The sequence below is a fragment of the Coffea arabica genome, chromosome 5c (genome assembly GCF_036785885.1).
Source record: "Coffea arabica cultivar ET-39 chromosome 5c, Coffea Arabica ET-39 HiFi, whole genome shotgun sequence".
In the NCBI taxonomy this organism is placed as follows: Eukaryota; Viridiplantae; Streptophyta; class Magnoliopsida; order Gentianales; family Rubiaceae; genus Coffea; species Coffea arabica.
Genome location: NC_092319.1, coordinates 42885481 through 42906605, shown reverse-complemented (window position 1 = coordinate 42906605; position 21125 = coordinate 42885481). Strand labels below are relative to the sequence as shown.

The following is a 21125-nucleotide window of genomic DNA, read 5'->3' as shown; positions in this document are numbered from 1 at the left end:
TGGGGTGACCTTAAATGCTCTTCTCTCTCTCTCATTTTTTGGGTTGCTGAGTTGGGATGACCTAAAATTCTGACATGAATTCTCGATACTTTGGAGGAAAAAAAATCCCATCTGGGGCAGTTTGAGAGAAAAACTTCTACTGGAGAGCATTTGGCTTTTGGAGGACGAGATTCATAATAATATCTTTCCTGATCTATATTGCTTGAATGTTGTGCTAAATGCATTAGAACCCTGGACATGTCTTACCTGCTAAACTAACAAGACCAATCACAGTTCCAGACTGGCTGAATTTGCATGTTTTTATCTACAGCAAATTTCAAAATGATAAGCAGTGCAACTCCCTGTGCGTGTGAGTGGGGGTGAATCAGAGAGAGAGAGAATGTGTAAAGCCCCCTTCAGAAATCCAGCATAAATTAGGTCTCTAGCTAACAGCATATAGGCAAGGAATGACATCAAAGGCCATGAACTGGGTCAAGAATCAAGTCACACCACGATGAACAGATACAGGATTTACACTACATACATAGGTGGATGTAACTATATAAATGTTTTCTGTGGTCATTGTTCAGCTTCATTAAAAGGAAAATTCTATCATCAATAGTTGTCACCAATAGTTGCACAACTCTTTTGCAATAAACATGCGTTTTTAAACCCTCTGGCCTGTTGGTTGATCCCTTCCTTTGAAGAAGCCTTTAGTTTTGTTGCAACAACCCTTTGCTGGAGTTGAAGAAGCATTTAGTTTTTCACAAGAAGCAGCAGTCTCACACTTAACACTTCATTGTTACCTTTTTCTCAAAGAGGAGAGGGTTGAATTTGCTGATTATCCTTTTTGCATTGGTAAGCTAGTATCTGAAACAGAAAAGGCACTTCATTAAGGAGTAAAAAACGGAATATAAAGAGAATGGTCATGTGCCTTTTAAAATGGATTATAGTACATGTCACAAACAGAAGGCTCAGCAAGCACAATATTACATAGATTTTGAATTGTCACTTACCAAATATATGGTGTTTGTAGAGCAACGGAGCCCAGCTAGAGTCTCTTGGCCCTCTAAAATTTCCAAGCAAATGTTGGACCAATTAACCATTCGTGAAAGGGGATCCAGTCTATCAATCATGTGTGAATAATCAGCACTGGTTTTATCAACACCTGCCTCCTTAACTAACAGCATTTTAACATCTTCAGCTTGAAGTTTTGCTTCATCAGCAACGAGCTATGGTAACAAAATATTTCACAAAGGAATGAAGTTAGATGACAACTAGAGAATATCTAATAACAGAAAGAAAAGAGAACGGTATAAAGAATCTGGCACAGGGTATTCCGAACACAAGTATTTTGTGTCAAGATCCAACAAAAAAAAACGTTCTGTAACCAATTAGTTTTAAATGAATGTTTACCATTGTTGAACAATGGAAAGACGGATTTTAACAAATGAAGCCACGAAACCTTGTTATATCTTCTGCAACTGATTAGACCCTGGACTAATAGATAGCAGTCCAGTGGTTAACATTTCGGTGACTGTATATTCATGTCACTGTGAGACAATCACGTAAGAAAACTCTAACCTTACGGAGTTGATTGACGGAAGAGCTCGACTGCAAACAAAGCCAGGGCTTTTCTAAATTTGGTATCCTTTCCTTGTCCAGAGAAACTAATGCAAATGGGGTTTCTGTCTGGAAAGAATAGATTTAGGACAGACAAGTGAAATTTGATGCCATGATCTACAGTATCACAAAATATGTAAATTAGAAGAACCATATACAGGAACTGTATTTGGACCGTTACATTTAGGTCTCATGTTGTTTCCAATGGATAAATAAATGATAGGTAGGACAATAGACCAATAGCTTGACATACCATATAATCAATCTTAGAGGAGCTTTCCAGCTGATCCATCAACTTGGACATTCGGCTGCCCCTGGTGCCTCTGACAGCACTCCCACCACCATGTCGAGTGTGGCTACGAGCACCACCTCTGCCCCAAGTCAGCATTTCTGGATTGTGCGCAACCCCAAGAGGATTAACTAAATCTTCTCTCACTGGCTCCACTGGATTTTTGAGATATTCACTATCAGGATTAGCAGCTGATGGGGAAGTTGGTGAAGGCTGAGTACTAGCCCGTCTCTTAGGCCTGCGGTTCTTGATTTCTATGTGAGATCTGTCAGACGTTGATGGATCTAAGTTTCCTTGAAGATCATTTTCCCTCTCACTAACATTATCAGGCTCTATATCAGTTCTCTGATTGCTTCTTCTTCTTGAAGTTGCATTGCGACTGCGGGGTACTCTTAAGTCATCTGCATCTCTATATGTTCTACGCCTCTTATTTAATGCTTCTGACTGTCGTCTAGAAATTTCAGCAATGGATGCTTGAACCTGCCCAATCACAGTGGCAGCAAAATCATTCTCACTTACACATTGTACATATTTTTATGTATATATGAGTGCATTAACTTAAGGAAGAGAAAATTTTTCTCTATTTCTTTTATGGATTCACCTTGGCAGCAAATGTACAATGTATGACTTTTATCCATTCATCGTTTTCCTTTCTTTTCGTGCTTTTGACAAACCGGTTCTTTTCATCAGCTACTACACATAGTTTTAGGCTTTAAATGTTTAAGTGTGTAACTATATGTCCCACCAACTTAAACTAGCAATGAATTACTATTGTTCACAAATTGATGATCCTGAAACTAAAAGTTTAGTATGTATATCCATGAATTCACTATGCACCTCACAAGTTTATGAAATTACTTCATTAGAAACCTTTGCATAGTTATGATAGCTATCGGAGTGAAAATTGTTGCCACAACAATCAATGAGATGCTATTCTGAAAAGGAGCATGGGAAAGAACAAAAGACTAGGGAAAACATCGAATAAAATTAATCCTGTTAATAGATATATCTCAGCTTTTTCTGGTAAAGCCATTGCAAAAAAACATCGAATATTGGGTTTATAGACCCCCTAAATCTCACAACACTAAATATTCCACCAAGTCTGCATTGAAGTGGCAGCCCTGCTGTACCACCAATATAGTTTTAACATTTTGACATTTAGGTTTAACAAAATTGTTAATGCAGACAAGTGTTTGATCCATCCACAGAAGGACTCCTTTTAAATTACACAGTATGAGATCCTATAGAACAAAGAAACCTTTCAGTAGAGTACATTAATGGTTTGTTTGAAAGACTAACTTTTGTAAAACAAGTTTTTTGAATTTAATGAAGATGTAATGCATACAAAATGGATTTTTATTGTTAAGCTTCAGACACTTTTTGGGTCAGAAACAAAAGTAATCATTCCACTTCAGGGAACGAATTTGATATATAACAGGTACAATTGATGATTGGACGTGTCATGTGCTAATTGTAATGGTTAAGGAAAACATTCCGCTATATATATATATATATAGAGAGAGAGAGAGAGAGAGAGAGAGAGAGAGAGATGCATGTGTTGCTGTGATGAAAACTAAGATAAAAGAATCATGGCTAAAAATGGAACTTGATTTCCCTATTCAGCATATGGAACCAAAGAACACTGCTCCACATCAATTTTAAATTCTAGTTAGTGGACTTTTAATCACAAGACATCATAGAATTAACCATAGGCAAACAAAAGACACTGAAATTATGATTATAATTACTATTAACACCAAACAGAAAACTAAATTTGTCAAAAGAACATTAGATAACATCCACCAGTGAAGAAGGAGCTCATAATTAAACTGAAACTAAATGAGGCAGATTACTTGGACAAACTGGGAACAAATCACATATACAACAAAAATAATTTTTTATGAAAGATATACAGGGAGAGCCTTATTCGCTAGCTCCATTATAGGTTCTGTCCAGTTCTTTGTCCCCAAAATATACCTGACAATAAAACTGTACCTGGAGCCACTGAGGCCAACTTTTTGATTTCCAATATAATATATTTATCACACCAAGCAACAGAATTAGCGTATAATACTAGGTAAACTTGGATCAAAATTTTAGCAAACAGGTAAAGGGTAAGTGAAGCAGGTGAAGATAAAAGCAGCCAATTGTCAGGGTAAAAATATTTTACGTCCACTAACATGAAGCAAAAGTTTGGTAATGGACCTATATACCATAATGACACTTGCAAGTTGCAAATGATTTTTCTCTTCAAGGACTCCAAGAAAAGAACTCTGATTACTTGGGGGTTAGGGTAGAAAACAAATGGTAAAAGACCTTTCCTAGCTATCACTTCTGACTTAGGCATGAACAACAGGCCATAAGGATAGGTTAAGATGTATAAAAACTCGTAGAACGATCGACAAGAAGAAGGCAAAAGACAAACAGAAAAAAAACAAAAAGCCAAGACAGATGCAAGCAAACATGAATCTTGCTGGCATTGGCTTAATAACCTGCTTATTCCGTGCTTTTTCCTCTTCATGAAAGACATTTTCCTGGAAAGAACATCCACATAAAACAGGTCAGCCAATTATATACCTTGTTTAATTTAAAGTAAAGTTGTAATGCCAACCAAAAAACCAAAACAAAAAGAACTACCTCTAGTTCGTACTCTGCAAGGTCTGGATATATAGCTTCAATCAAGGTATCATAGTCTAGATCATCTCTCAAAGAACGTCTGCTGGAACAATGTATGCGGCAAGCAGGACATTCATTGTTCCTGCAAGAAAGAAATATTCATTACAGGTTTCCTTGTGCCATCTCAGAACAACATTATTTAACCACATTGAAAGTACCCAATAAATACATCAGATGCGCTGCAAAAAAATAAATGAGAGCAAATTATTTTCATTACATACCCTATTCGCATTGATTTGTCAATGCATTCTTGGCAAAACCGGTGGAGGCATCCCATAACAGTTCGAGTTTTCTTAATAATGCCTGTTATAGATAAGTTGCAGAATAATTAGTCACAGAAAATAATCAATTCACCATGGACACTGAGCAAGAGACCAGAAGGCGAGAGAGAGAGAGAGAGGTGTTCAAATTACTCGAATTCAGTAACTACTATGAAAATCTTTCTATAGTGCAAGGAAAGTCATTGCAAACCATGAAGTAATAGTATCATGATATCACTTTCATCTTCAGTCAAAAAGGTCATCAGGATGTGAACAAATCTACAAGGCATGTCTGGTCATAGTCACAAAACCTATGCACGGCAACTGCATGAAGAACTCAGACTTTTTTAATCCCATTACCAAATTTACATACATATGGTGAGCCATACAATTATAGTTGCAAGTTTAGTGTTAGGAGATACAATTAGAGCCATGCATGGTTTTATGCAATTATTTTTGAAGGTTGATATAGTATGCCATGCTTGTGATGATATGATATAAGGAAATATGATCACCTCAGAAAATGAACAGCTAATTTCAAAGAATGTCGAAAATGCATTGAGTATTACATATATAGAATTAACTTTTAGAAGAAATCCAGTTTCTAGAAAATTAAGTGACTAGAATGCATATATTCTATGACTGTTGGTGCATTTTCTAGAAAATTGAATATCATGCATAAATTCTAGGACCATAACTAATTGTAAAACATAGAAGAGAAGCAGCTGGAGGATTCAGCAGGCCTGAATTCTTATGTATTAAATCAGTCACACCTAATTATACACAATCTACTGCACATTGAATGTGGCCTCATTGGGAATCTTCATGTTGTTAAGGCACCATAAGCATACCCAGGTGCTATTAATGTGCAACACTTCATCTATCTTAATGTACATGAGAACTGACTCATAACTTGGTGCAGTTAGGTAAACTAACAGATACATGACAATTTGCAAACATCTGCACAGAAACACAAAAAGTTGACACACCAGCAGATCATGGCCACTACGTCAAAACTTAAATATTGGACGCAATCCCTATACATAACAAAATCATATACCAATGCTAAGAATTAGAAGTTCAATAGGAACCAAAAAAATATAAAACTCAGAGATTATGTTAATATCAACATGTCTGCAGCTCCAGTACAATAAACTATTACATAAGATTATAGCAAAAAATTAATAACTTGAATAACAAAATACCTAGACAGATTGCACATTCTACATCTTTATGAGCTTGAAACATTTGAGCGAAAAAAAGTCTCTCATTGTAATCCTAGCAAAAAATTGAAAGTAGTAAATAATTTACAGAATGACGAGGAAGAAAAACAACAAAAGTACCTAGGCATATGGGACACTGCACATTGGTACGAAGTGCACCCCGTACTACGTCGATAATTCTGCAAAATATACAAAATGTGAAGTTAGTACTGATGCCACTCTTCAAGCAACTAAACACAGAAAACATATCCATGACCAACCCTTTTTATCACCAATGACGCTTATAAGATAGAAAAATCTAATTCTAATAACCAATTATACAGAAACTGCTCATCTAGCGCAAGAAGGCATATCACATAACAAACTAGCCAAAGTAAATATGGGCTATAATATCAATATAGCACTAGAGAGAAAAGGAATTTGAAAAAAAAAAATTCCATATAAAGGTTAACTGCAGCGTGCACCATGCGTGCTTGAACAAATGAAGGAGAACAAAGATTGCACTGCATGTCTCATCCAATTAAAAATGGTAGCAACGAAAAGGTAATAGAGATGATATAGTGTGGGCACTTTAACCTTATACAGAAACAAAGACATTTTGTGCAAACAACCTAGTTAGCGAATTCTGATAGACTGCAAAGCCAGCAATTATACAACAGATTTTACCAAATAACTAGAATAGCTACTCACACATCTACTATTTTAAAGAATAGAACATCATAATGATGCATAAGCCTTACATTGATTGAATATGGAAAGATAAATACCGTAGTTTACACCTTTATGAACTTTAAAAGCACATGCGACATAATTCACAAAATCATATTCTTCTTCAGAGTATAGAAAACCGCTGACAAATGAAATCAATACGCATCAAAAAGCAACATTCAGAGACTGTTTAGGCATTGACTCAAGCACCTTGAATGCACAAAAACTGCCCGAATCAACTTGCCCCCAAGCAAATTTTTACATCAGAAGTTCATGAACATGTGGTGATTCGATAAACAATTTTCGTGAACGGAACAACTCAAAATGACTAACACATGCGTAAGCCTCGAATTAATGCACGTAAAATTCAAAACGCCTCAATATCTATCAAAACAAAGTAATTATATGTATCAAAACAAAATCCTACCAGCAGATAAGTTCCACATGCATGGATACATACATACATGCAAAACTGACAATCACATACACAAATTGATAAACAAATAAAAGAAGAGTCCTCACTCGTCAAATTCTTCCGGGTCAGTACCACTTCCACCAGAATCTGAAAAAGTTTGATAAATTCAACAATCAAATTAGTCAAAATCAACTCTTTACTACTGCGCAAATAACTAGCATCGAAAACCAATCCAAAAATCAATGCTAACAATATGGATTTCGAATTCGACGCCCATTTAGCTACCTTCATCTGGATTCGGCTGAACTGGTTCCTGATCATCAGGGGCCTGAGGTGGTGGCTGATCTTCAGCTTCTTGAACTGGCTGCTGCTGCAGCTGCGGTTCTTGATCAGCTGCCATCTTCGCCGCTTGATCACCTCCAATCCTACGCGATTGTTTACGCCGCGGTCGGCTGGAATGCGGGGCAGAATGCTCCTCACCACCTTGAGGAATTGAAGTTCGTTTCTGTGCAGCCATTTTTGGGACTTCTTTTTGTATTTTCCCTTTCTTCCTCCCTCTTATGGTTTCCTCTGGCAACTTCCAAACCACCCCTTCTTTAATGGGTTGCGGAGATTATTTGGAAATAAATAAAAGGATTGAAGAAGACGATGGTTGCAGGCTATGGGGAGGATAATTGACTGGGGAGAGTGATGGAAGAGTTGCTGTGTTTTGCTTCTTTTTTATCCTTCTTTCTCCCTTTCGAAGTTGGAACCTGGAAGAACGGTCGTGATTAGAGAAATTAAAACAAAGGTAAAATTTCGATGTAGAAATTAAGGAGAAATTATGTCCTTTTCACAAATTAGTACAAAAGTTTCCCTCACTGTTGGAGAATTAGAAATTTTCTCTTGACCCCTTAGTCAAAATCGAGATTTCACTTTTTTCACTTTTATTATTACGTATATTCAAATTGGTACTAGTCATTTTGATCTAATGATTAAAATTAAAACCTTATAATCAAAAGATTTTAGATTCAAATCGTTTACTCTCTCTTCACTTCTTCAATCTCACTTTTCCACGAGATTTTGTAGTTTTTAAAGTAAAAGTATTTGAGCATGAGCTGTGTCCATAATTCATGAGAATATTAATATCCAAAATATTTTTCTTTTGAGAATTGTTACAGAATATTTTTAATGCAATTTTTATCTGCTCAAATTAGAAATGAGAATCTTAAAAATTGAAAGCAAGACTAATTGGCTGTCATTGTGAAATTGAAATTGTGTTTTCTATCTTATATTGGCGGTGTTGCAAAAATATGGTTGACAATTGTCTATGTGGAATTAAATAGCCAAATTTCTATACTTGCTTGTACTGTGTAATGTGTGTGCAGTGAGCTCAGAAAACTACAATGTATTTGAATACAATAGAGAGAATATGAAAAAAATATATATATTCATCTTGTTTCAATATAGCATTAAGCTAAAGTTTGTTCCAATCTAAAGTTATACGGTATTGTTTCATTACCAATTCAAGGGTAAAACCAAATTGGGTTTTTTTTAGTTAAACCATATTGGTTTTTTTTTTCCTTCTAAAATTCTCCAAGATAAGGATAAGACTTACATATTTTGATATTGCTGTGTTAGGCAATCAACGTAATTATGCCATGTCAATATGGATTTACATGTAAAGTCGCTTACTATTTTCATCGTGTACATGTTTATATATATATATATATATATATATATATATATATATATATATATATATATATATATATATATATATATATATATGTATACATACACATATATATACGTGTATACGTACATGAATTTGTATAGACAACTTATAATGTATTGATGAGACGACATAATCTGAATTTGTAATTTGTTTATTTTATGATGAGATTGAGGTTTCGAATAAATCCACATCACTTAGAAATTATTTATTTCGGCAACCAATAAATAGTGTGAATTTTTTATACTAATTATGTATTATGCATTAGCATTCAAAAAAGGACAGCATTTTAAAAAAGGTTGAATGACAGTTAATTATATTTCTTTAGAGAAAGAATACAAAATGAAGAATGTAAAAAATATTATTTTTAGATGAAGAGAATATGATATAGGAAATGATATTACAATATTCCTTGATTTATCTAGTTATTTCTTGTTTTCAACTAAATCTAAACTGGTAAATTTGCTTTTGGAAAAATTTGCAGTATCTCATACTTCTAGAAAAATTTTTCACTATTGTATTTTTTATAAAATGAAATATGGATAGTGGTATAACTCAATATTTACAGTAATATGAGTAATCTCTAGATTTTGGAATCTCAAATTTATCCACTAAACTAAAGCTTTCTCAACACATTAGTTGGCAAACTATTGTAGCATATTAAGCTGTTTTTGTTTTTTTTTTGGTTATTTAATCTTTTATCTATAAGTTATTCTAAATAAAAGTGAACGAATGTCCTTACTATTTATTAGAGGCGGCAACCTGGATTAGAATCCATTTATCCATCCATTTGACCCTTAATTAAATGGATTTGGATTGCCGATTTCCAGTGGTGGTTTTAAATGGTTTGACCAATTAAATCCACTTAACTTAATGGTTTTAAATGGATTATCCATATAAACCATATAAAACCAATTACTTCAAAAAAAAAAACGTCAATCCCTCTGACTCTGAAGTTCCAAGCCAACAAGTTCTGAAGTTCTGTAATACCCCAATCGCTGCCATAGATAAATACCCCAGTTGCTGCCATGGATAAACTAATGAGGCCTTAATTGCTCTTTTTTGTGAATTTTTGGTAACTGGTAAGACGAATCCCTAAATTGTCTAAGTGACGTTCTATTTAATTCTTCAATTAGAGCACTTGATTTAGCCAGAGTATTGAGATGCTGGTTATTAGTATACCATAAATGAAAGCAAACCCTGGTTTTTGATGATGCTAAAGGTAGTATGGAAATGTTGGCCAACGGGTCGAAACGTATGAAGATGAATCATACGACCCGAATATTCTACAACCAGTGCGAGATTGTAGAATTTTGTTCAGATTTGAGGATTAGATACTTTGCGAGCTTTAATCCATTTTCTTCAGCAAACGGAGAAGAAGACAGATAAGAAATAGAAAGAAGAAAACAGAAGAGGAAAATGAACAAAAAAGATAAAGAAAGGAATTTCCTATTTGATGGTTAAATGGATTTTAAATGGATAATTGGATATCCATCATCCATTTGGATCCAATCCATATACAACCATTTACTAAATGGATTTAAGTGGATTAGACCATTTAATCCATAATCCATTTATGTGAAACCAATTATAATCCATATATCCATTTTGACACCTCTACTATTTATCATCTGTCTCTCACTGTCTCTTTATCCGTTCGTCATTTCCCTCCTTTTACCATCATCATTATTTCATTCCTTTTTCTACTCTTCCACCAATAACAATAGAATTCACCTTTATCATTTTTCCAACTTGATTTTGTACCAATTGGATTTGGGTTTTTTAAAATAGTTGAGAATCAGAATAAAGGCAGGCAGTAACTTATTTTGGATATGCAACCAATTACACCATAGGTTTGAAATATAAAGAAGAAATTAGTGTCTTCCGTTATTGTTATATTTATTCATCTTTGATTTCTACTTTGTTAAGCATATTTGGCCATGTAGAAATTTTTTTCTTCATGTTAGCTACAAAATCCATCCTTGAACAAGTATTCAAATAGGGTTCACACTTTCTATAAACCTAATAAGCTAAAGAAAATGTATGAAAAAACATCACGAATGTGAAAAAGAAAGAAAATAAAAACAAATCTAACCTCTCCATTTATGCATCCATCAACGATGGAACCTGCAGATTCTGCGTAGAATAGAAAGATAAAAGTATTTATAGTGATTAATTTCCATGAGATTTGTTAATAAACTCAATATTTCATTAGAATAATAGTTATACAAGAATTTTGGTGAATCCATTAGCACAAGAGATGAGAGATGTTCGCACATCACCAAAAGAAATTCTGTGTTCATTTTTATTACATAAATTCACCTTGATTGACAAAGCTAACATCAAGAAGTAATATGCTGAATACAACAGATTTTAACATCAAGATCTAAGAAATATATATTCACATGTTATAGAAGTCTGTTGTGCTTCAATATAAAAGAAAAATGGGAAATTTTAAATTTCAAATGAAACTATCTGTTATATTACATAATACACATCCATAAAGTAGTATAGAATTGCCAAAAAATTTTTTAGAAGTACATAATTGTTTTTAATCAATGCTACAATCTAAGTTGAAGTTTGGATGCAAAGCCTTGCTACTAGCTTGCCATCTCTCTCTCTCTCCTAACCTATTTCATGACAAACATAACAAAAGCTTTTTTTTTTTTTTTTTTTTTGCGTGATGGAGGACCTAGTCTATGCAAATTGAATGCGTATGTGAGCAATAGAAACAAAATATGGGACTTATATGAAGAAAAACTACAAGCTCAATGGGAAGAAATTGAAATATGGATTGAAAGTCCGTAAGCAGAGAAAAACTTTTTTTTTGCGTATTTCAAAAATTTGTGCCAATCTCCATGTAATATCCTACATGCAAGAGAGTTGAATAAAAATTTCTTAAAAAGGGTAGTGGTGTAAGTATTTCAAATTGGTGAACATCAATAAATTAGAGCACCATAAAGAATATTAATAAGAAATGTAATCACTATAGTAATAAAACTATTTTGTTGGTTTCAGAACACAAGGATTGCTAGTCATTCGTGAAATTTTTCTTCATTATTCAAGTATTGACTAAGGTCAAATTGAAAAAAAAAATTTGTTGACAAAGGAACCCGCAACTGCTTTTCGAGAGTGCGCACTAGGTAAACCCTGTCTCATATAAATTGAAATTAAAATTGAAATTTGATTCATAAGAAATTAAATTTCTTGCTACCAAGGACCAAACTTAAGCAACTTGACCTTACAAATTGCAAAATATTAGCTATGGAAGCAAAAGTTCGAAACTCACACCAAGGAAAACCTCAAACTCAAGGAAGAAACTCAAAAATAAAAAGACTTGGAAGTTGATGAGAATATAATGAAGCATTTTCTATTGGGTGAAGAGCTAAAGAAGACACCATTGACGGGAGGGGTGCTGCAACCGGTTCAAACTCGGGGAACTGTCAATTATTTGGGCCTTGGATCCATTCACAAGCCAAGTTAAGCATTGTCCACTTAATATTGAAGGAAGTGAAGTGAAGTGAAGACCTTTGGAATATCAATATTTGTTTGTGGAAAAGATACTACATTTGGAAATTGTACACACACAAAAAAAAAAAAAATCGAATCTGCATTTGATCATCAAACTCTTGTTTTTCCATTTTGATCAGCATTAATTTATGTCCATTCAGAAAATTGACTCAAAACTAGTAAGTCTACATTTGTATTTTTAAATTTTGTAGACGTAGTTTTCGTGATTGTGCAAGAACTCGCAGAACAAGTTTGAAATTCCAACTTATCATGCTCCTAATTTGAACAAAATTTGCACGAATTCATGGGATTTTTTAGGTTTCATTTTAAACAAAAATCTATGTCCATTCATAAAATATTTGGTACGACTGCATAGTACTATAAGTAATAGTTGCAATGAAGTAAAAGTCTTTCGTTGAGCAATGTGATTCTTGTAAGAAAGTGCATGGCGAAGGAGAAGAGAAAACAATTGATGATGATTAGCAAATTGTTTGAATAGAGTAATCATTAAAGGGATAAATTGTTGTCCTTTACACCTCTTATTAGAGAGTTTTAGTATTTAAAAAGAAATGATATGACATCAATGTCTCCTTTATCTGCTTGACATTAGAGATGCTCATTGAAACAAAGAAATAAACTATAACAAAAAATGAGAGAGTAGGTGACTGAAAATACAGGCAGAAATCACTTTGTAATCGAAAAATCTTTAAAATAACATTTTAACTTTCTCTATCTAAAAGAATTCAGTCATTGTCTGTCTTCTCAACTATGAAAATTTTCTTCTCATGAGGCTCAACATGATTAGTAAGTGTAGTATAGAGAGTAAATAGCATTTAATGTACTTTCTGATCACTAATTAGAATTGATGCATCACTAATTGAGAAATCACTTGTATTCAATATAGTAAACGTATGCATATGTTTTTTTTGTTTTTCCCTTCTCTATCTTTTTTCCAAATCAGATCTATCTAGTAAAAAAATGTGCTGGTAGTCAACTATCCGTAATAAGGACCTCTCAAGTGATTTATGGGTACATGCATGTGCTTGAAAAATTTGAGAACAATAATTATAGTACTAGTTGATTGGTGATAAGTACAAAGGATATAAATTAAAGTAGGTATTGGACCATAAATAGTTAAAACAACATTAAAAAATTCCTACTATACTTCTACACAGCAATTTAATGGTTTGACAATAAAACCAAATGACAGAAATTTTCCTCTTATAAATATATGACTGATTTTGCAATTCCAAAAGCTCTTTTCCATATTTTAGGAGTGTGACTTCCATACTATCATTCTTGAATTACAATAAAGTACCCAACTTTCCCAAATTGATGGAAAGAAAGCCTGATTAAATGAACTCAACTACATGATTTTTTATTTGTTATTAGGTGCAAGTGAATTTGGCTCTTCATGCTACTGCTTGAGCCAATTTCACTTGTACTCTTTATCTTTGCCACATGTGTAATTTCACTTATTATGATTTACCTTGAATGATGCTTCATTCCATATAGTGTATTTACACATTTAAAAAAAATAGAGAATGTGACATAGACTGCTGAAACAGTTAATTGCATAGAGTAGGGTTAAGTGTCGGTGCTATTGTGATTTGTGTAATTCAGTGCGATTATTGCACAATTTAGGTTTATGATATACAACTACATTAGAGTATTTTATTCATTTATATTAATTTTTTTCACGAGTACAATAACGTAATATAATTATGAACCAAATAATGTAAAAAGTATAATAATTGGACCAAATTGCATGGAACCAGCACCGAGTCTAGCCTCGTATGGGGTATTCAAAGCCGGTGGAAGGATAGAGTTTTTGTGGAAGTAATGCTAGCATGTATCCACAATTAAAGCAACAAAGAAAAGGAAATGGCATATTTCCGTGATTAAACCAACGAAAGGAAGCTTAGCATCTTGCTGCGTGAGCTGCCAAGACCTTACTTCCTTTCTTAACGAGTACAACTAAATGGTAGAATAGCACCTTACCCCAAGAGATTCAGGTTCATCAGGCTTGGAGCAGACTTACACTTACATAGGAATTGCTAGGTATAATGGGGAATAATTCTTCGGACAACCAAAGGATCTGGCTAGATATATATGGTTCTTGACATCAATCTGCTAGATTCTCGTAGTTTGCAACCTGTAGAGAAATGTCGTCGTCTTCTGTTTATTCCAATAAAAATGTAATACCAATCAACTAGATAAATGCTGCCACTACCATCTTTGCATGATATGAAGCTTAGGATGACAGAAGAGAGAGAGCAAATGCAAATGCTAGGACAACTGATTCATGATCTTCTTTCATCTAATTTGGAAATGCTTGTAAGTGGCATTTTCTTGGACTGTAATTTGAATTCTTCCCCTATCATCAACTTGGCCGCAGACAATTTCTTTCATTTGAGAGCCTGTCCCTTTGCGGCTCGAGCCTTCTGCCTGAGTGGAGTCAGCTGAGTTCTTCCTTCTTCGCTCATTGTGTCCAGCTAAACGCCTTCGACAACTTCTTTTGGCCTCATCAAATTCGGCAAGCTCATGAAATCTGCAGCAGAAATGCGTTTCATTTATCGGATGAAAAAAGAAGTGCAGCCCATGCTAATTTTTGCTTTCCTTACCATCGTTGTTTTTGTTGCTAGAATGATGCTTGTTCTAAGATATATATATTTTTGTTTCCCCTGAGCAGTCATTTGGGATTGCTTGTTACTAATTGCGTAAGGAGAAGAATGATAAGACATAGAAGATAAAGGGCAAAAGAACAAGAGGAAGCTCAACTATGTATGTCAAAAATGACAGGACAAATCAATAAAGTTCCTCCTGAATTGCGGTCACACGCCTGGATATACTAAGAAAATTATATAAAGTGAATTCACAAAAAGAAAATCGATTAGCTCAACCAATGATTTCATCATACATATCCCAAAATATATAATCCCAGAAAAGCTAGCCAGCACCGCCATTAAGTGATCGATTGTCTCTCACGCGAAAGGGGACTTCAAATCAAGAAAAATTAGCACCAATCAATTGGTACTAACATATTTAGCTTAGTTCCAAGGACAGGTCCGATGGCTAAACTTTGCCCGAGTATATGATTTCCTAAAAAGGAATAATTTGACTATGCAAGTCTTGAAAAATTTAAAATTAAGGCTGCTGATTACATTTATATATCCTGAATAAGGACGGTGGATTTAGTTTCCATACTACGAATATTCAATTTGAAGTGATAGCATCAATCAACAAAATCCACAATATTATATGTGATTGGATCAGAACAAATCATTGAAGATCTATTATACTATGAAGTCCTGTGACACCTCCGATATGACTAGATTGAAGTAATTCGGACGGAATGTTCTTATTTTAAGTTGATGAAAAATTAAATATATGAGTGATAATTACTATGTTATACAGTTGTTCTACTTGTGAATATACAGAGACTCTTTTTTAATCAGCGATGAAAACGAAATGGAATAGAAAGAAAGAAAAAGAACATCCTTAGGCTCCGTTTGGATTGTAATTTTTCTTAGAAAAATTGTTACGTTTTCCGTAAACACATTTTCCTATCAATTTTTTACCTCACATATATCAAATCGCTACAGTAAATTTTCTACAAAAAAAAAAAAAAAATCCAGAAAAATGCAATGGATACAAGTTACTTTTTGGATAAAGATGCTTTTGAGCATTTGTAATAAAAGATGCTGATTTGCCATTTTTTACGGCTGCTATGAAGAAAAGCAGATAACAGCTTCCCAATAAAGAAAAAGCAAAGAAAAAAGATAGTGATTATATGTAGAATCTCCTGATTAGAAACTGTAAAATCAAGTCAACTCCCTTAGTCTCACCTAAGAGATCGTACTAATATTATTCGCAGTTTATATCAGTAACTTCTTGTAATTTAAATGACTAATAACAATAGATTCAAGTAGTAAACAAGCAAGGCCACACTGCTCGAAAACGAAATCTTAAGATCCTTGAGATTCCATAAACTTTTCTAGGTAAGTCATATATGTAATGAAAATATACTAATCAAAAGTTCAAGAATTAATCCTTGAAACCAGATTAATGAATGCAAATGTTTTGATTGAACCAGAAGAAAGCTAATATAGGGGAAAAGCTTAGCCAAACCTGCTGCATTGTTGACAAAAACGTTGCCGGATTCCACCGACAATCACCACCTGAGCCTTAGCATGGTGCTCACAGACCCTGTGCCTCCTATGGTACTGCTTAGCATCACTTAGATCAGCAGTACACTTCTCAGCCTGGCAACACTTCATTGAACTTGCACCACTAGTTCCACCACCAGTATTAGACCCTTTCTTCCCAGAAGAGCCGCCATTATTGCTACTGTTATTAATCCCACAAGCTTTCTTCTTACTCCTGTCCTCCTGATCAGTTGTTGCAGTACTACTCAAGAAGTCATCATCTTCCATGCTAGATTGATCGTCTGCTTGCTGTTGCATCTGAGTTTTGGCCTCTCTTTTGATCACCTTGTCTTTTATCTTAGGAGGGATATGATTAGCATCCATTTATATATGTATATATATATATTAGATGTCTTGTTCAAGGGATGATGATGAAAGCAATGGAGGAGGGAGAAGGGAACTAGGGAAGGAGCTATTGAGGAGAAGAGTGGTGGTGGGGGAAGGGAATTTCGACAAGAATGGTTAAAAGCTAGAGAGGGATGTTTGAGGACCACAATTTTTACATCCATATTTGTACTCTTTCGTTGTGTTTTTATTGTTTGTGTACACAGTAGCTAAGAAGTAAAGAATGTTCAAAAACAAAGTATTTAACCATGTCTCTTTGTGGGGAAGCGTCTTCTTCTTCTTCTTCTTCATCTTCTGCTTCTCCTCCTTCTTTTCTTTTTTCACAGTAGCTTGACGAAGAGAGTTACCTCACATAGATATATCCATAATTAAAGGAGATGAATAGTTGTTCAAGTCATGATACTTTAATTTACTCTGTGGTTAACCTTTTTCTTCTTCTCTTTAATTATTTCTTTTGAAAGGAAAAAAAAAAAAGTGAACCTTGTACATTTAGAACTATTTTGGTGCACCACAAGAGCGAATGATAGTTCAAACAAATCAAAAAGGTTTTGTATGACCCTGTTTTGACTGTCTTAGGGTCCGTTTGTTTCGGGTGAAAATGTTTTCCAGGAAAATATTTTCCTAATTTCCCGTGTTTGGTTGCACAAAAGTTACTGAAAACATTTTCCTATGTAAAATATTTTCACTCATCTTATGGAAAACAATTTCCCTTCCAAACTTACTGAAATTGTTTTTCGAAATGCATGCATCTCGCCTGTAGTATGTTCCAAACTTACTGAAAACATCTTGTAGTATGTTCTTTTTTTTTTTTTTTAGTGTAAACAGGAGGACTCGAACCCAAAACCTCTTCCTTACACTCCTTCCCCCGTACCACTCAACCCAACCCAACCCTTCCCCTAATATATTCAAAATAAAAAAAAAAAACCTCATCCTGCTCATCCTATGCTAGTAATTAATTATATATAATAGGGACATTCTTTTCTAGAGAAACTTTCAGCAATGAAAGTGTAAGATATATGTCATAATAAGCATTGCGTGTGAGTGATATTTGACACTAAATGACCAGCAATTTGTTTATTGTTTAAGGAAATATTTTTTATTCATATATATATATATATATTTCTTCAAGATTTTTTAAAGTTAAACAATGAGATAAATTTTCTTATTTTACATGGGAAGAAGTATATAGTTATAATGTGTAGAAAGTAAAGATAGAGATAAAAGTGAAAATATTTCAAAAGTTAAACAAACACCAGAAAAATGAAGTAAGAAAATATTTTCAATAAACTAACCAAACACCTGAAAATGATGAAAGGGAAATGATTTTCATGGAAAATTACTTCCACGGAAAATATTTTCCTTGGGAAAATATTTTACTTCCAACCAAACAGACCCTTAGAGTCTTAGATTTGGAATGCTTAGTCCTTTTTCTTCCCTTTTTTTTTTTTTTTTTATGTGTGTGTGGGGATGCAAAGTAGTCATATTCACATACTTAAAGTCTTACAACTATGATATTGAAAGTTATCTATAGTCATGCAATGGACGGTTTAGTATGTGAAATCACGATAGCCATGTAATCTGGTGGGACGTCTTTTTAAGTAATTAATTAGCTAACAATCAGGGGAAAAATGTTGATATTCTGGTTTATAACCTTAACAAAAAACATTTTTTCCTTTCAACTTGGAAACCTCAATAGGCTTATAAATGGAAACAGGATCAGCTTCTCCGATGTCCACCGTAATATATACATGTGAATTTTGTACGCTAATAGAACAGTTCAAACCTTAACACAATTAGACGGTTGGATTATGGCCAAGAATACTCAATTTTGAGCTCAAAACTTTTTGAAAAACATTCTCATAAATCAGCCAAACAAATATTAACCAGTCAAATTTTGATTTTTCTTGTTTGGACTGGAGTTTTGTCAGAAAAATAGACCGTAGCGATTTGATGTATGTTAGGTAAAAATGTAATTAAAAAATATGTTCACGAAAAAACGTAAACCTTTTTTTTTGGAAGAAAATGACAATCCAAACAAATATTTTTGTAGTGCATCTACTAATTGTAGAGTACTGCTTTTTTGGCCACAAATGATCTCAAATGTTAGGCTTGAACTTGCATTAATTTTGTAGTATCATTTATTACTAACTACAATCTTTAAATGCATCTACATAATTATGCCCTATCTTAAGTATATTAATCATTCTAGCAGGCTTGATTAGTTTTCCTAGTGCTCGTTTGGAAGAATACGAGCAGCAGCATTCAGCTCATACCAACCTTTCATTGTCAAATAGCACGAACCATGTATTCGAACCTTTCTTTTTTTTTTTTTCTCGAGAAAAAAGATGTACTAATAGAAAAGCAAATTCACTTTCTTGAGCTCCACCAAAAACCGTACCCATCATGAATTGATTTGAGGATAGAAAGTCAGAGAAGAAAAAGAGAGAGGACGTGTTCGCTAATTCTCGTGAGTGGTGGTGGCCCCTGCCATAGTTCAAGAAAAAGAAAGACGTTAGGTTGCACTATTGAGAAGATAGGTTTTGAATGAGACGATTCTGTCACTGGGCAGTGATTGCATGAGGTGCAATGAAACTGCCTCAATGCCCTCTTTTCAATTTCCAAGGTTATGATTGGTTTAACCAAATTAAATTTTGGGTTTTTGACATGAATTTCAAGGCATTGAATCAATGAAAAATCGAAACGTGTTTGAGCTCATAATATGAAATGAACCGTGGAAATCACTTGGTCTCTGTCCTTTCAATGAATAAGGTACGATTCTCATTGCAGTGGTGGGGATAGCATTGGCACTGTCTGGGCTAAGAAGCCAATTGATGATTCACAGGCCAGCTTGCTCCTTCAATGTGTATGTACTTGTTACTATACCGCTAAGTGCCAACCATGCAATGTTGCTATGAATTTCATGGACCCTCCAAAGCTCTAATGCTTTCTTTTGCTCTTTGCTTTTGGTGTTTGATATTCCTTCTTTTATGGGACCATGCTTCACTGCACTGCAGGAAAAAAAGTTGGCATTTCATTCTTCAGCTATTTGGAATATGTTTTTGGGAACGACAGGCCTTCATCCGGCTAGTGAGTTTGAAGTGTATAGATTATAATAGATATTTCTTTCGAAAACGATGAGCCAGATAGGTCGATTTGATAAAGCATTTCTCTAAAGATAGAGTCAAAATGTGCTGAGTCTGTTCAACGGTGTAAGTTTTCTCTGATATAATTCGTGCATATTAAAGATAATCGATCATTGGTTGCCTCGACGAAGAACTAGAAAAGTTGTTTAAACTCATTGATGCGTGACAGATTCCTTGTAATTGTCTTGATTGAAAATGGCTAGGTGAGGGAATGAGAATGAGAGAATCTGGAATATATCAGGTGATGACTTTGGAAACACTTTGGACTGGATCAAGATGCTTGCGGCCTCGAGTAGCGATTCCATAGGCGATGGGGAAGACTGTTAAGTATCATAACATGGTGGGATAATTGATTTCCACTTATAAAGTTGAAGGTGGATAAGGAAAAGGAGTGACAGACAAATTAGAACAGTACCATCCGTGGTACACTTGGTACCTTTCTTGCAGTCTAGTTTTGGTCTATTCTTGAGTGGCTAACTTTGAAGATTCCTCCAAAAAAAAAAAAGGAAAAAGAAAAAGAAGAAGTTTGATCAATACAGCTATGCCAATCCAGTGATGAAAGTTTGCAGTTAAATATGATAAAGCTTTCCAAATATTACAATATATTAATCAATTGGATATTTCTAGCGGATTGAGGATAAAGATCATCAAAAACTATAGAGCTGAAGATTTTGTGAAAACAATCACTTTGATCTAGAAAAGTGAAAATGTCAATTTTTTTTTTCATTTTGTCAAAACAAGAAAAGCCTCAAATTTGGCTTACATGGGCTTCGATTGAATTAGTTGTTTTTAAAATATTTTATTGTAACAGTATATGAAAAGCTTTTACTGTAGATATTTTTTATGATGTTTTTAGAATGCATTTTGGAGTACCTTTTAAAATTAAAATATTTTAGAATACTTTTTAAAAATTAATACTACCACCCACAATTACAACCACCACCAATACCAGCCCCACCCACCATCGTCGCCACCCCTTCCCTTCTTCTTTCTCCTTCCATTCCCTATTCCTCCTCCTCCCCCTCTCTATTC

The 21125-nt window shown here is 34.1% G+C and overlaps 2 protein-coding genes across 8 annotated transcripts; both read right to left on the bottom strand.

The window, feature by feature from the left end:
* Positions 1-530: 530 nt before the first annotated feature.
* Positions 531-7940, bottom strand: LOC113689770 (putative E3 ubiquitin-protein ligase RING1a). 6 transcript variants are annotated; one of them, XM_072051010.1, is made up of 11 exons: positions 7459-7940; positions 7281-7320; positions 6171-6229; positions 4789-4870; positions 4529-4649; positions 4384-4425; positions 1856-2371; positions 1564-1671; positions 996-1211; positions 786-849; positions 531-717 (listed from the first exon to the last, which is right to left on the bottom strand). In XM_072051010.1, the coding sequence occupies exons 1-10, from the start codon at positions 7688-7690 to the stop codon at positions 793-795; spliced, it is 1473 nt and encodes a 490-aa protein (XP_071907111.1). In that variant the 5' UTR covers positions 7691-7940; the 3' UTR covers positions 531-717; positions 786-792. The 6 variants fall into 6 exon arrangements, 5 of the variants coding, with proteins under 5 accessions (XP_071907111.1, XP_027063343.1, XP_027063345.1 ...); XM_027207542.2 differs by having other exon boundaries at positions 531-849; XM_072051011.1 differs by lacking the exons at positions 531-717; positions 786-849 and adding an exon at positions 1396-1474 and having other exon boundaries at positions 1068-1211.
* A 6319-nt stretch (positions 7941-14259) lies between these two features.
* Positions 14260-17249, bottom strand: LOC113690090 (squamosa promoter-binding-like protein 4). Of its 2 annotated transcripts, XR_011815170.1 has the most exons (3): positions 16529-17249; positions 14631-14948; positions 14260-14552 (listed from the first exon to the last, which is right to left on the bottom strand). XR_011815170.1 is itself a non-coding variant. In XM_027207907.2 (2 exons), the coding sequence occupies exons 1-2, from the start codon at positions 16927-16929 to the stop codon at positions 14714-14716; spliced, it is 636 nt and encodes a 211-aa protein (XP_027063708.1). In that variant the 5' UTR covers positions 16930-17249; the 3' UTR covers positions 14260-14713. The 2 variants fall into 2 exon arrangements, 1 of the variants encoding a protein (XP_027063708.1); XM_027207907.2 differs by having other exon boundaries at positions 14260-14948.
* Between the last annotated feature and the right edge of the window lie 3876 nt (positions 17250-21125).

Coding starts and splice junctions, on each gene's coding strand:
- LOC113689770 (XM_027207542.2), bottom strand. CDS start 7,690: ATGGCTGCACAGAAACGAACTTCAATTCCTCAAGGTGGTGAGGAGCAT. Junction 4,650..4,788: donor GACAAATCAATGCGAATAGG/GTATGTAATGAA, acceptor TCTTTCTTGCAG/GAACAATGAATGTCCTGCTT. Junction 1,672..1,855: donor CCTCTAAGATTGATTATATG/GTATGTCAAGCT, acceptor TATTCTTTCCAG/ACAGAAACCCCATTTGCATT.
- LOC113690090 (XM_027207907.2), bottom strand. CDS start 16,929: ATGGATGCTAATCATATCCCTCCTAAGATAAAAGACAAGGTGATCAAA. Junction 14,949..16,528: donor TTTTGTCAACAATGCAGCAG/GTTTGGCTAAGC, acceptor TTTCTGCTGCAG/ATTTCATGAGCTTGCCGAAT.